This window comes from Apostichopus japonicus, chromosome 14 (genome assembly GCF_037975245.1).
Source record: "Apostichopus japonicus isolate 1M-3 chromosome 14, ASM3797524v1, whole genome shotgun sequence".
Lineage (NCBI taxonomy): Eukaryota > Metazoa > Echinodermata > Holothuroidea > Aspidochirotida > Stichopodidae > Apostichopus > Apostichopus japonicus.
In genome coordinates, this window is record NC_092574.1 from 24,148,781 (window position 1) to 24,164,354 (window position 15,574).

The 15,574-nt window shown below is 37.4% G+C and overlaps 1 protein-coding gene across 5 annotated transcripts in view; it reads right to left on the bottom strand.

Moving 5' to 3' along the window:
- Window positions 1-15,574, bottom strand: part of LOC139979407 (dachshund homolog 1-like) — a 56,053-nt gene that overhangs the window by 16,317 nt on the left and 24,162 nt on the right. For 3 of the 5 annotated variants that reach the window (XR_011797149.1, XR_011797148.1, XM_071990175.1), the window contains exons 2-5: window positions 13,015-13,133; window positions 3,934-4,073; window positions 2,859-3,042; window positions 2,480-2,530 (exon numbers count right to left, since the gene is read on the bottom strand). Coding sequence is in view for 3 of the 5 variants with exons in the window: in XM_071990175.1 (XP_071846276.1) it covers window positions 2,480-2,530; window positions 2,859-3,042; window positions 3,934-4,073; window positions 13,015-13,133 (494 nt within the window). In the remaining 2 variants the exon portion in view is untranslated. The remainder of the gene's footprint in view (window positions 1-2,479; window positions 2,531-2,858; window positions 3,043-3,933; window positions 4,074-13,014; window positions 13,134-15,574) is intronic. The other 2 variants (XM_071990176.1, XM_071990177.1) reach the window with 2 other exon arrangements.

The following is a 15,574-nucleotide window of genomic DNA, read 5'->3' on the forward strand; positions in this document are numbered from 1 at the left end:
ATTCAGGGGGTCTATTTCAATGTGAATTATTCATGGTTGGTCAGAACATCAACCACATAGACCTCCTACATTGAGGTGTCTCCAATAATACGTGAATATGCATAGCTTGGATAGAATATCAACCAGACAGATTTCTTAGATTCAGGGGGTCTATTTCAATGTGAATTATTCATGGTTCGTCAGAACATCAACCACATAGACCTCCTACATTGAGGTGTCTCCAATAATACGTGAATATTCATAGCTTGGCCAGCATATCAACCCCATAGATCTCTTAGATAGAGGATATCCACCCAATTATGCACACCCACACTAGGAAATGTTCCTGCTTGTGAAGGATACATGCATTTGTGGTGTGTTCTTAGAAAAATGCACATCCGACTGGAGACTAAATCTTTACAACTTAGACTAACTGTGACAATAAGGTGGAACATCAACCACAAATATCTCTTCAAATTTAATTTACCTCATTACATGTGCAAAATTCATAACTAATTGTCAGAATATCAAGTGAATGCTAAATGAGGCAATTATATCAGCATTAATGTGTTGTTTGGGGTCCTACAATACACCACATTGTCTTATTCAATTACTAGTCTAGCACTGTAAGGTATCATTTTGTTGTTTTTGTTGTTGTTGTTTAATCCTATTCTGAACCTTGAAACAATTTGGTCAGGATGGACTACGACAACCTTGATCTGCACAGCACTTGTCTAAACACGATACTTAACACGTTATTACTAAATATGTGCAGAAAGAAAAACATGCTTTCCTTTTGTAGATGTAGAGGATTAAGCAGATTGTTGTTAGAGACCTGACAAACAAAAGATATGGCATAACTTTTACACTAAAGTCCCCAAAAGTATCATTTCTCTATTAAAGGGAGAGAAAGCTTTTCGTTTCGACTGCTCCTCCACTTTTAAAGAAAGCTTTTCGATCAAAGTCTTAACTAGAAATTTGTCTTGTCATTCTTCGAGACTTTCTGTGAATATTGCATAGTTCAGAACATCATCTCAATTCAACTTTTGCATCTTCTAGTTAGTATGTACACAAATTCAACTTAGGGTAGAAAATAACTTGATTATGATGCTATGTAGCCAATCAGAGCTCTGTTGCCATGGTTACAAAGTTAAGGCTGGTAACCAATGAGCTAGAGTGCTTGTCTTTCACACCCGTGTTATTTTGAGTACAAAAATCAACATCACACATCAAAGTTTCAGCTTTCTCTTTTAAGTTTAAAAAAAAAAAAAAAAAATTTAAACAAAATTTTGTACAATCAGACTGAGGGTCATTTACTAACCTAATATTGTTCAAAGTGTCAGTGCCTCTTAAACTTGTTCAATGAAGGGAGAAGCCTGAATATTGCATCAAACCATTTGTATTATTTAATTCTAACACATTTTCAATTCACTGAGGAACCATGGAGAAATAGTCTGATAAGTGTTGGACCAAGTAAATCTAGTACAACAGTTTGCATCTTTGCTTTAATACAATCAACTAAATAGGTCGTGTAAATGCAAGAAAGTGTTAAATCGCTGAATGGGGCAGCCACCTTCATTATAGAAACAATTACCTAACTTTAGACAGTGTGTCGACACACAAGCAAATGACACTTCAACTATTGTGAACTTTAATGATAATGTGTTGCAACGGGGCTGTACACAGAAGAGTCGTTGTGACTAACAGCAGTGGGTGAACGAAACAACCACTTTACATTTGCAAGGACCCATCAAAACGAACTGAATGATAATAATTCCAACTTGTATCCTTTCATGTTAAGGCCTCCTTTGTTAACAAATATCATCAATGATCACAGAACGATTCAATGCATTTTGAATCGATATCACGAATGGCTTCAAATGACTTCAAAGCAACTTCTACATGTGAACCTTTTCGAACAAGTGGGTATAGCAAAGGCACGAATCGGTCATGATAGCCCTTGTAGAGTGCTCCCACCTTCAGCATTTTGTAATGATCATGAAATAGTTTTTTTTCAAAAGACATTCCAGCTTTTTGTTCTCTCTGGTGTTCTATACCCATGAGCCCCGAGCAGAATCCCTCCCAGCCCCACACACAGATTAGGCAATGATCTCACAGAAGTACCAAATCAGTCTGTTTTCTTATTACTCGAGCTATGTATATGTGTGAGGTTAAAGAGAACAAAAACCTGAGTTATGTCGACACCGCACGATGTCGTTTTGGAACCTTGGTACTGTTGCACTACATCCAGTCCAAAAAAATGATGCCAAATAATTGCAATGATATGCTCGATATGACTTGAAATGATATGACTTGAAATGACCCCTCCCCTAGCCCTTCTCACTCCTCCAATTGAATGTTTGCAAGGCAGCTGTTGGAATTGTTACTACCTGCAACAGAGGATAACATTCTATGGCATATTGCATGTGGTATGAAATGTCTCTGTATAGGGGCAAGCAATACTGATACCCCTATAACAACTATACACTGGAGTACTTACTTTCAGCCGTGTGTTTTATCTTATGATTGCTGTACGAACATACTTCATTTCCTGTAAGATAAGAAAGTGTAACGTCCAGGACTTTAGTTCAAGCTTTCACTTTATTCGGAGACTTGATTTAAAAAAAAAAAAAAATAATCATGAAAAAAAAAAATACCAAATAGAAGTCAGTCTTCTGAACTCCAAAGTGAAAGAAATAAAAAATCATTGAATTGCAAATATGCTTTGCCATTTAGAAATGTCTTTTATTGGATAACCAAGGATCTTCAGACCTACCTACATTTTGCACCAAGAATGGCTAAAACTGGGCAGCTAAAACGGCTATCTGAAACTATTGTCTTCTTCTTTGTGACGAGAAACAAAACAAACAAGCAATTACCTGACATATCATCATCGTCATCTCCATTTTCCTTGCCTCTTCCCTCTTCGTCAGATGAGACCATGTTACTCTGTGAGGAGGAACCGGCTTCGTGAGATGCCTCCGAGTTGTGGGGGCTGGTCTTACCGTTCACCATGACATGATGGTGGGGTGCTATTGTAGGTGATGGACTCTGTTGTTCATTCTACAATTGGGAATCAAACGGTACTTAATTAAGAGAATTAACACCTGGAAAGGGGAAGGTTGAGAGCAAGCCGTTTTTAAATTTGAAAAAGGATACTCGAAGGAGGTCACTAGAACTCATCATTACATAGGACCTACCAGTTAAAGATCAAAAGAAACTATAATCCAGGTTATCTGGACATTAAAACAAAATAATAATAAAAAATACGGCTGTAATCTATCTAGAATAGCATCTGACTTCTAGGGACATTCTGTAAGTATACCCTATTTGATCATAATATGAGACAGTGTACTGACTTCACTTCCATTCCTCAATATTAAAAACAACAGACACCTTAGAATGTAATAGGTTTGGATATTTACGAATGACGACAGTTACCGGTCTCCTGTACGTATGCACTCCTCCGATCGACCCTAGCCCTACAAACTGGTAACATTCTTGTACCGCAGTGCCCCCACAATTTTTACCGATTTGTAGTGGTAGATGGGGGTGGTGGTATATAGAGTAGTAGACAGGTCAATGAGGAATGACTTAAATACTGCGTGAGAGACGACATGACCCAAAGACTTAAAGGGTGTGAAGACTCGCGCCCAAAAAGAAACGTCTAATGCTGGTAATCTGAATGAGGTGTAACAGAAGTGTTAGACACCACCATCGATCCCAGGAAATACACACACAGCTTAGCGCTACCGTCGGTAATTAGGCAATCTTTTTTCAACAGTGCATGTATTATTGATGGCAGTTTACAGATCATCCCTGGCAATGCACTGAAAGGTTTGTAAGTGGTCTTGCCTTTCATTTAGTATGGCTACATTTAAAATAACTTTATCTTTTTTTTATAAGATCTTTATAAAATATAAATTTTTATCTTAGCTTCAGCGGTATACTAACATCAGAGGTTTCGTGATGATCAGTTGGTCTACTCATAGCTGTCAGATGGTTGGCCATGGCCAGGGATGTCGGGAGGAAAGCAGGGTGATGCGCCATAAGGTATTGCGATGTCGCCAGTCCATCATAGCCGAAAGGGAGACCTGCAGATTCAAAAAAGATAATGAGTGGTCAACTATAAATCAATCGACTTTCATCAATTTTTTTGGGGTCATAAATCAATCAATTAATTCTTCTTGGCGTAGAAATTCCGTGACTAGCTTTATTTATTGCCTGTGCAATAAGAAAGTCACTAACCGCATAATAAATGAGCGAACTTCCCGTTTCCTCGAAACAAAAAGAAAGAAAGAAAGAAAGAATTAAAAAGAATTAAACAGAAAATACTTCATCCGCAGGTTTTTCAGAACGAGATATTTAACACTTTTCATCTGCCGAAAGAAACCAGGATCGGCATGCAACATTTAAGACTTTCAATATTTGTGACAAACTTTCCCTTTTAACTGAATATTGAAAGGAAGGGTTTTTTGTTTGCAATCTATTTAATTATTTTACCATTTAAAATTAATGGCAAGAAAGTAATGATTCTTTGAATTAATTGTGCAGGTCAAACTTTCACTTTGTGTCACTGATACTGATCTCCTGTACCACTGACTGATATACAGGTCATATATATTGTTTTTATATAAATATATATATATATATATATATATATATATATGTATATATTACTAATATATTGTTACATATACACGATCCGGCTTCCGGAATCACAAATGACTTTGAGTTGGTTAGAATCATGTTTGATCTCTAGAGTAAAGCAAATAGGTCACCAAAACAGAACACCAAAACAGATACAGGTTATAAACACCTACAGTACAGTGGATTTAAAACGGTTTCGAACCTCTGGACATACAATCAGGGTCCATTGCCTAGTGATTAGGGTGTCCGCATATAAAGCGGGAGGCCCTGGTTCAAATCCCGGTGGAGGCTGTAAGTTTTTTTACTGTTCTGGATTTTCCATCTCACTTCAATTTCAATTATATATATTTATATACACATATATTTAGATATATATATATATGTATGTATATATATATATATATATATATATATCTATATATATGTATATACACATATATATAGATAGATAGATATATATATATATATATATATATATTTTGCACTATTTTGCACTATTATTGTAAAGTGTGCAATCTATGAACCTCAGACCATATTTATATTTCATAACTGATGCGCAACTACCTACCATTAAACAATGAAATTGGTCACAAAACTGGTTTTGATATGCCGCAGGCAATTCAAAGGCAATAAGTAAATGTCAGTTCAGATTGTATTATTTCTGTTACAATTTTAAATGTTTACAATATGAGCCTTTTAACAAATTTCTGAGAATTATCAATATCAGTTCCTCAGATGTATCACACAAAAAAAAATCAATATGGAAGCATAAGTCTTTCAAGGCTTCTAACAACAATTGTTTAAGATGCATTGCATATTTGTCAAGAACAATTGTTGTCAAATGTTATCTAAGGGAGCTCTTTTGTTCATGAGTTAAATCCCACCCCCCCCCTGTTATACCAAGAAATTTAATTTTTTACTTTGACGTATCAAGGCTAAAATTCAATATGCCATAATAAACCATTTATTGAAGCATCTGTTGGTATATTTGGAAGATAATTTGAAGAGAAGAAAAAACAACCTAACAAGCAATTCTCAAAATAAGATATATTGTAATTGATCAAAATGAGCCACTTTCCAAGATTTTCTTTTTTTGGGTCTAATTATAGCGAATCATTAATACTTCAATAATTAATACTTTGTTTCTCACATGGACAGTTTTTCGTTTCTCATCGTTAGCTATGATCACTTGTCAATTGGTTAATCTTCGTTAAAATTTAAAGATTTCACTTCTTTCACTTCTTCATTTGAAGCGAAACTTGTAAGACTAGTCCATAGTTTTTTTTATATAATGAATTAATGTTAAGTCTCATTATACATGAGTTGTTCCAGCTGCGACAGTATTTTCTTCTTTTACAATCACACGTACACTAAACTGTTCAAGAGACATATATGTCAAGCTTCAAAAGAAATTAAATTTGGAACCTGATGGCCTAGTTTATGATGAATGATTAATTCCCATAAACATATCAAAAGGCGTGCCATTTGCTTCTGAAAAAATAGAAAATGAAAGTTAATTTCAGGAAGCCATCTGACTAATGTTTGATATGTCGTAGGACCATAAGGTGGCATGCATTATTTATTATTACATTCTTTCTTCATTTTTTTCCCCCTTTCTTTTCAGGTCGGCATGGTTCCATGGTCGGAACAAATAAAAACAGAATAAACACACTATAAAGATGCATGTCTGGCCAATGGGTGGCTGACAGTTAAAGTTAAATTTAAAATTAACTACGCAGAATTCTACTTGACAACATTTCAGACACTCAAAGGATGACGAATTTTATAGGTAGAATTTTTTAGTCGCAAAGTAGTTAGTCCAAGAAAAAAGGAAATAGTTAGAGATCTGTGTAATTAATAGATATTATACCACTTTAAAGTAACAATTTATTCTCTGGAAGGCTCCTTTAATGGCCCACTGAGGATGTTGGCTTCAGGGTGCAATCTTCAAATGTTGTAATGTTAATCCATTGTTTTATAATGTCTAACAACTTAACCAAAATAGGTTATGTTTTAACTTTGTTATGCTATTTTTAACAACAGGGTAGCATGTATATGAAATTTCACCTTGACAAATGTTAACATAACACATTAAACTAAACATGTTAGATGAGGCTGTAACAGCTCTATAAAGTACATGTGTTCCCCCCCCCCCCCCAATTGAATTTTGTTTTACATATATGAGAATAAATACTGGTCTGTGTGTTATACTGTCAAAGTTGTCCATCCACTGTTATTGATGAGCCTCAGATGTTTGAAATGTCATTTCATAAAAAAAATTCAAAAGTGTTAAAGTTAAATACACCTTTGCCTGCCAGCAGTGTTTGTAAACTGTCTGTGACATATCTAAATTAATAAAATTACTCTTTGAGATGTCAGTTTTATTCGTCGATGATTGAAACCTATCCAGAATTCATACCTGCACATTGTCACATTTTCATGAGAACTGCACGACGTGACTGATTGCACTAGACTCCGCTGTACCACACAACACATAAACAGTCCAACATTTTGTTCCAATTTTATTGCATATATAATAACTTATAATAACATAATGGTTTAAGTAATATGGGTATATAAACACTATCCACACAGGTGAGAGCAGTTCAGTCCAAGTTACGTTAACAGGAAATAATACTGATATCCTGTACACAGATATCCCGATACCTGCACATCCATATCCCGATACCTGCACAACGATATCCCGATACCTGCACACCGATATCCCAATAACTGCACACCTACATCCCGTTACCCCCACACCGACATCCCGATACCCACACACCGACATCTCGATACCAACATCCCGGTACCTGCACACCGACATCCTGATACCTGCACACCAATATCCCAATGCCTACACACCGATACCTGCACACCGATATCTCGATACCAATACCTGCATACTGACATCCCGATATCTGCATACTGTATCCCAATACCTGCATACTGATTTCCCCATACCTGTATACTGACACCCGATACCTGCATAAAGACACCTGCACACCAATATCCCGATGCCTGCACACCGATACCTGCACAACGATATCGGGATACCAATACCTGCATATTGACATCCGATACCTGCATACTGACATCCCGATACCTGCAAACTGACAACCCGATACCTGCATACTGACATCCCGATACCTGCATACTGACATCCCGATACCTGCATACTGATATCCCGATTCCTGCACTGACGTCCCGATACCTGCATACTGATATCCCGATACCTGCATACTGATATCCCCATACCTGCATACTGATATCCCGATACCTGCAAACTGACATCCCGATACCTGCATACTGATATCCCGATACCTGCATACTGATATCCCGATACCTGCAAACTGACATCGCGATACCTGCATACTGATATCCCGATACCTGCACACTGACATCCCGATTCCTGCATACTGATATCCCGATTCCTGCACTGACGTCCCGATACCTGCATACTGATATCCCGATACCTGCATACTGATATCCCCATACCTGCATACTGATATCCCGATACCTGCAAACTGACATCCCGATACCTGCATACTGATATCCCGATACCTGCATACTGATATCCCGATACCTGCATACTGATATCCCGATACCTGTCTTGCATCAATGGCTTTTACACCCAGATAAACATCTCTCTTAACAACAAAGCAGAAGTTTACCATACCGTAGGCCACATTTAGGCTGAATTTGGACTAATGAAAATGTAAACTTGAATTGCCCTAAAACATTAAGTTTCATTTTTTTATGGTATATTGCTCTTACTTGAAGTAAAGATGTAATGATTATAAAAGCCTTTACTGTTTTGACCTAGACTCACAAACTTTAACCATGTTACGGTTATTATGCAAACTCCCGTAAATCCTCCCGATTTCCATCCTCTGTTCTTTTCCTTCTCCACTTTTGTTCTCTTTGTCAAGCTGTTCAAGTTTTTCCACCATAAAAACTGCTAGACCAAAATATATTTCCCAGTTATCGTTTTGGTTTGACTCGGTTAAATATTAATGATTGATGAACCTTTTTAGCCAGAAGCCATTTGTCAGAGAGTAACAAAGGTTTAGTGAAATCTGTCTTTTAATGATCATCGGATCAAGACAACCTAGACATGGACTGAAGTAACTTTGACGAATCAGAATAGATCCTACGAAACACAAACCAGGAACATGTTACAAATGTTACACTCCCAATTCAAATCTGTTTACATACAACAACTGGCATGAATTTAACATATAATAAATAAACTACTAATATTGATCCTTTTTACAGTTTCTTAAAATGTAATCATATATAATATGATCTCTGGTGGGAGGAGGCGGATCGAGGAGTTGGTCACCTCAGATCCCCGGTTATCAAAATGAAGATTATTCCTTCTTTTTAACTAACTGCCTCATCCTTTTGTTTCTATTTTTTTCCAGTCAGCATTGTGGTGACCTTAGGGTGACCTTACACATCTTCATTTGTTCACCCTGTTTGTTTGCCACAGGGGATACCAAACTGCCCTATTGTGGTTTTTTGGGTAAAGACCACCTATCAAGTGGGACGTTAAACAAAGGTTAAAAGCCCAAGGAATACTCTCAAGCTAAGAAAGGCAGCTTTCTGTATTTAATCCACCAAGCTGCGCCACAGTTAGTCTAAAACAAAAGATTTGGGACATTAATAAATATCTTGAGTCAAATATCATATTGCTGAAAGGGTTGGGTGACTTTTAGAGGACTGCCTTGACACCTTCTCACTGAGGGAAGGCTTCATGCTGTCACATTTTCAGGCAGAGGGTACTGGCAAGGCACAGTATTAGAGCTCCTTGGTGATAAACACAGTAGAATCTTCTGATCTGGGCTAATGCCACATTAAATAACTCTTGGAAGTATCTTTTTTAATTCAAATTTTATTTAATATTAATTAGAATCCTATAGCAACACAGTTGAAGATGAACTGGACTAGCCAATAAATGGCATCAGACAAAAATAATCATAATAGTAATTCAACTTCAAAAACAACTAATAAACAATTGAGTAATCTGATACAAAGTAGAGGTACCGGAATACTTCCAAGCCTCATGAATATGCATTGATTCTCCTACGTCCAAATCCTTTTGTGATCATATCATGTCGTCAATATTTTGCACAGAATCATGACAATGTACTTTTTGCCAGAATTTTGGTCCATTCGCAGACTCACGAGAGAAAGAAAACTTCAGACAACAAACATGAACCTTTGGTTATCCAATATATGAATCAGACATCTGTAAAGGGGCAGAGAGGGGAGGGAGGAGGGGAGGGGTGGAGATGGGGAGTAGGATGTATTCAACTTTCCGTTCATAATGGACATAAGGCTCAGTCTGCTGGTATAAACTGTAGGTGTTTTATGCAATCACTACTGTTTGTACTACCGATGGCAGCAATCTCTCGTTTCTCTAGATGTCTCAAATACTGTTTCCCTAGCAGATTCAGCCATTTGAAGGACATGTTTAGCAAACACACTCCCTGGAGTCAGTAATTCTTCTCAGTATCAAGATCCAGCTGTAGTCTTCACTATCTAGCCTACATTGGTTTATATTGTTGCTACATTGAGATAACCTGTTGACCCCTTGAGCCAGTTTGCCCCCATTTGAGATAACCTGGGTTCAACTGAACTGACTTTGACTGAAACTATGTTCACCCAAAGAAAATCATAGCATTGGAGAATTCACAGATTAATTGTAGCTTTAGTTTTGGAGTTATCATTCATGTTTACAAGGTTTTCAGACTTTGATGCCTGTTGACCTCATGTGACCTTTAACCTGCACCAATTTCAACAGGGTTCTTGTACTCAAAAAGCCAAATTTAATCTGTACATCATATACGATGTTCAAAAAAGATGTACTTTTTGAGTTATGGTGTTCGCAAAGTTAACAGGCGTTGACCTCTGCTGACCCAAAGTGACCATTGAACTTCACAGAATACAACAGGCTTCTTGTACTCTAGAAGACTGGATCCACAAACCAAGTATGAAAGTAAATCCACCATTACCTTTTTGAGTTACCATGTTTACAAGCAAGTGTCACATACACACACACACACAATTAAACCATCACCATTGCCTAGATTCCTTTTGCATACTGAAGGTTCACATAGCAAAGTTACCAACATTAACCTAAATGGTCTCGGAATAACATTTCTGTTCTAAATGATTTATTAACTGATCAAGGAGTGGTTGCATTCTTACATTTGCAAGGTGTGAATAAAAAACTCAACTCACTGCATAATGGGTATACAGAGGGTCTATTGTAGTTTTAGGTTTACAAAGGGCAAAATAAACACCAAGCTGATACAAACTGACAGGACGCTACGACAGAAATCATCGAATGCTTTTCACACAGTTCAACAGTTCAAGATATATGTATATGATATGTATGTTACTATATCTCTATATATCTCTATATATATATATCTCTCTCTCTATATATATATATCTCTCTCTCTCTCTATATATATATATATATATATATATATATATATAACACACGGCTGCGTTAGGAAAACACGATACCCTGCTTTTTAGTAATGAATTCATAAACATGGTAATGATTTGGATTCTAGGAAAGGTTTTTAAAGTAATATCAGAGTCAATTAAAATAAACTTTATTGCGATTAATGAAACATCTCTACTTCAAACTCAAAAACAAAAAACAGTTAAAAATCAGTGAAATCATAAAAGAGAAATCATACAACAAAGAATCAACACTGAGGCTATCCAACACTTAGTATTTTAAACAGACTTCCCTAATACCCAGCTCACGTATAAATTATCAGATTGTTTTTTTAAAGTTTTAGTTGGAATGTTACAATTTTGTCCGACAGAATGATCTATAAATTGGCATAATAGATCACTAGAATGAGTTTAACTTTCCCAAGCATCCACTTTTCTTTTGTGTCTACGCAGAGATAATATATACCAGCAAAGCTTAGCAGCAACTTTATCCTACTACCATTCTAAACCATATCAGCCACTCAACATCAACATGTTTATAATCACTCTTCTCCCTAGCTCCCCAAACACTTATTTAAAGGATGGAGAAAAGAAGGAAAAAAAAAGCTTTGAAAGCCATTTTCTCCGTCTGTGATACAAGAAAATCTCTTAATGTCATATGTGATTTTGAGTCGTAATACAGCAGAAAAACAAAATGGTAAATAATTCACTCTGTATCCAAGTTTGATTTACGACTGCGAAGAATAACACCGTCTCCGACTGGAGTTTATTTACATGATTTTCCGCTGCTGCTTTGAAATAAAGTTTTATCTCGCGAGCAAACATATATACATAACATTTATTGAAGTTATAAATTTTCTGCTATGATTCGGAAAACTCAAATCAAAAATTAAATGTCACTAAACTTTTATGAGGAAATTTTTTTGGTACGAGAGCCCCCTGAAAATGATTTGATCTGTGGGTATATGTTTATCTAAACTTGTAATAACATTCAATTTAGACTGGTGGGCAAGCATTTTATCAATTCCACACGCGACTTTTACGAACACCAGAGAGATGTCTTTGAACGCTATAAAATATTACACCGATTCACAGGGATGAAAAAAGAAAGTTATAAACATGACATACAGTAAACTGACAATTTCAAACAGCTCAGAGAAATCGGAGACGGGGAGCAACTTTCATTTGCCTGCCACTTGTGCCGTGAAAGTTACTTTTTCTTTTTCTTAGCATCCATCATTCAGGAATATTTGCAAAACATTCTTCTTTTAGGGATGGAGGAAGTTTGCCTTCATCTCTTGTAAGAGAAGAGAGCCTTGAATAATAAAGTATAAAACCCTTCTCGTTTTAAAATGCCAAAAGTTTAAGGATTTGGGGAGTGACAGACTGGAGACTGCGTTTCACATCTGTTACTTATATCGCTGAAAAGTAAGTCGAAACGTTGACTGGACCAATCCTGGACGAAGAAATATTAGCTTACTTTGGAATTAATATGTACTACCGAAACAGTAATGAGCTGTGGAGAAAGCCATATAGCCTACATTGTATAAGTATTATAATTGGTGGGAATGTCACTTATCTTCTGTGCAACAGACTCTGGTATATAGAAAACTTTGCATACAATCGCAAGTCAAAGAAACAACTGTAAGAAGTATTAGCTTCCGCTTGGAATACTACCCACCTGGGAGATTGGCTGGCAAAAGAGGGAGGGGAGGGGGTATAGTAGAGAGGTGGGCAATGGGTGGTAGCGGATGGGTGGTAGAGAGGTATTAAGGTGGGGGGGTGGTAGAGAGAAGCGATCCAGGTTGGTGGTATCAAGGGCAGGTATCGGAGAGGAGTGGGGATAGAGAAGAGGGGGGTAGGTGGTATACAGAGAGGAGTGTGGTGGGTAGAAATGGAACCTACCATTGTCAAGTTTCTGTCTCTTGAGAATATCAAGAGGGTGTCCCGTTGCATGTACTCCATGGAGATGGTGGTGAAGCGAAATTGGTAGAGACCTCTTTGGTGGACGCCCGGGCCTGCTGCTGTAAGAATTGGAAGAGAAGACAACAACTGAAATATTAAGAGTTGCTCACAAACCTATCCCCCAATATGATCATCTAAAAACACCATTCATACATGGTATCACAGAGAAGATAGGGAAAGTTACACAAGCTTGTACATCTTCTCTATTCCCCCCTCACCACCCCCCATATGTCTGTGTGTTCGTCATTCGTGTCATACATCCTTAATTAGAAGAGCCTGCCAGTTTTTTCCTGTGTACTTGTTTCAAGCTTCTGCTCCCTCAATCCTGAGTACACACTGAACATTGTATATGAAATGGATTGTCACATGCAAGATAATTCATTGTCTCTGCTTAACAGTTTGAGCAAGTAGGATGGGAAAGAGAACAGGGGGGGGGAGGGGTTGGGAGGGTAGGAGAAAGAGACGGGTGATGAAAATGGCCCACTAACATTTGAGACCCATATTCCTAATAGGAATTGCTGGAATCCATGCTTATAGTGAATTTTCATTCTTACAAAATAAACTTTAAAATTGACAATTTGTACAGCTTGCATATGGAAGACGGAGCTATCTCAAACCCTATCAGATATTGGAATTACTACCACCAGTGACAATCCTGACACCACTTGACATCAGCGAGCTGGATATAACCCTCCTCATAAAAGCTGTGATAAGCACTTGTAACCTTTCCAACCCCCCCACCCCCCCCCACCACTGTGTGAGACGTATACTTGAACAAGTCTAGCACATAGAGTAACCTAGGCGATACTACTTTGAATCTCTTAGAATTCACAAACTTTGTACATTAATTCATGTAAATTCCCTGCACAATGGGAAGGCATCCCTAGACTAGCAGTGGTCGTTAAAGAACAATAAATCGTGGCAACCTACTGGAGAGGTACAGTACGTGACAAAGCTGATACCAGCAACATGTAACATATAATTCTACTATGTGACCATTCATGTTAAATGATTATGTTTCATTTATCTGCGGTTTTCACCAAAGCCGAAGGAAAAGCCACACAGATACGACAATATAGAGAAAACAATTGCTGATCAAAAAGGAACTCGACTATCACCTTGTCCATGTGATGCTAACATGATATAGGCTGGTATGAAATAGATACTACTGATTAAGTAATTGAATTCAAAACGATATGTACTCAAACAGGAAAAGTAACTTGGTCAAACATATCTAGTTTTCTTTTGTCTTTCCTAAACCGAGTCAGTAACCCTAGTATCGAAGTGCACCCTCCTTCCAGGATATCCTACAGGGCTATCCAAAACAACAAATTTGAGAAAGTTGCGGTTTGATACAAAGCAGCTAGATAAAAGAGCAGTGATGTGCTAGAACTCTGAGGCTAGGTCTAACCAAGCAGCTATAAAATAAGAGCAGTGATGTGCTAGAATTCTGAGGTTAGGATCTAACCAAGCAGCTTTAAAATAAGAGCAGTGACTGCTAGAACTCTGAGGTTATATCTAACCAAGCAGCTATAAAATAAGAGCAGTGCTGTGCTAGAACTCTGAGGCTAGATCTAACCAAGCAGCTATAAAATAAGAGCAGTGATGTGCTAGAACTCTGAGGCTAGATCTAACCAAGCAGCTATAAAATAAGAGCAGTGACTGCTAGAACTCTGAGGCTAGATCTAACCAAGCAGCTATAAAATAAGAGCAGTGATGTGCTAGAACTCTGAGGCTAGATCTGACCAAGCAGCTTTAAAATAAGAGCAGTGATGTGCTAGAACTCTGAGGCTAGATCTAACCAAGCAGCTTTAAAATAAGAGCAGTGACTGCTAGAACTCTGAGGCTAGATCTTAAAAGGCAGCTAGATAAAAGTACAGTGACTGCTAGAACTCTGAGGCTAGATCTAACCAAGCAGCTATAAAATAAGAGCAGTGACTGCTAGAACTCTGAGGCTAGATCTAATCAAGCAGCTATAAAATAAGAGCAGTGATGTGCTAGAACTCTGAGTCTAGATCTAATCAAGAAGCTAGATAAAAGAGTATGACTGCTAGAACTCTGAGGCTAGGAGCAGCTAGATAAAAGAGCATGACTGCTAGAACTCTGAGGCTAGATCTAAAAGAGCAGCTAGATAAAAGAGCAGTGACTGCTAGAACTCTGAGGCTAGATCTTAAAAGGCAGCTAGATAAAAGTGCAGTGACTGCTAGAACTCTGAGGCTAGATCTAACCAAGCAGCTATAAAATAAGAGCAGTGATGTGCTAGAACTCTGAGGCTAGATCTAAAAGAGCAGCTAGATAAAGGAGCATGACTGCCAGAACTCTGAGGCTAGATTTCACTACAAAAAAAATACCATTGGTGAAAGTTCAAACCATTTGGTAACAGAAACTAAAGAATCTACATGAGACTATACTGAATCCTGTAGGTCAACCGCCAAACGATACAAGACAGTAATTAAAGGGTTTCATTACAAATTGAGAGTAAAGTAGTGAAGGGCAGGGA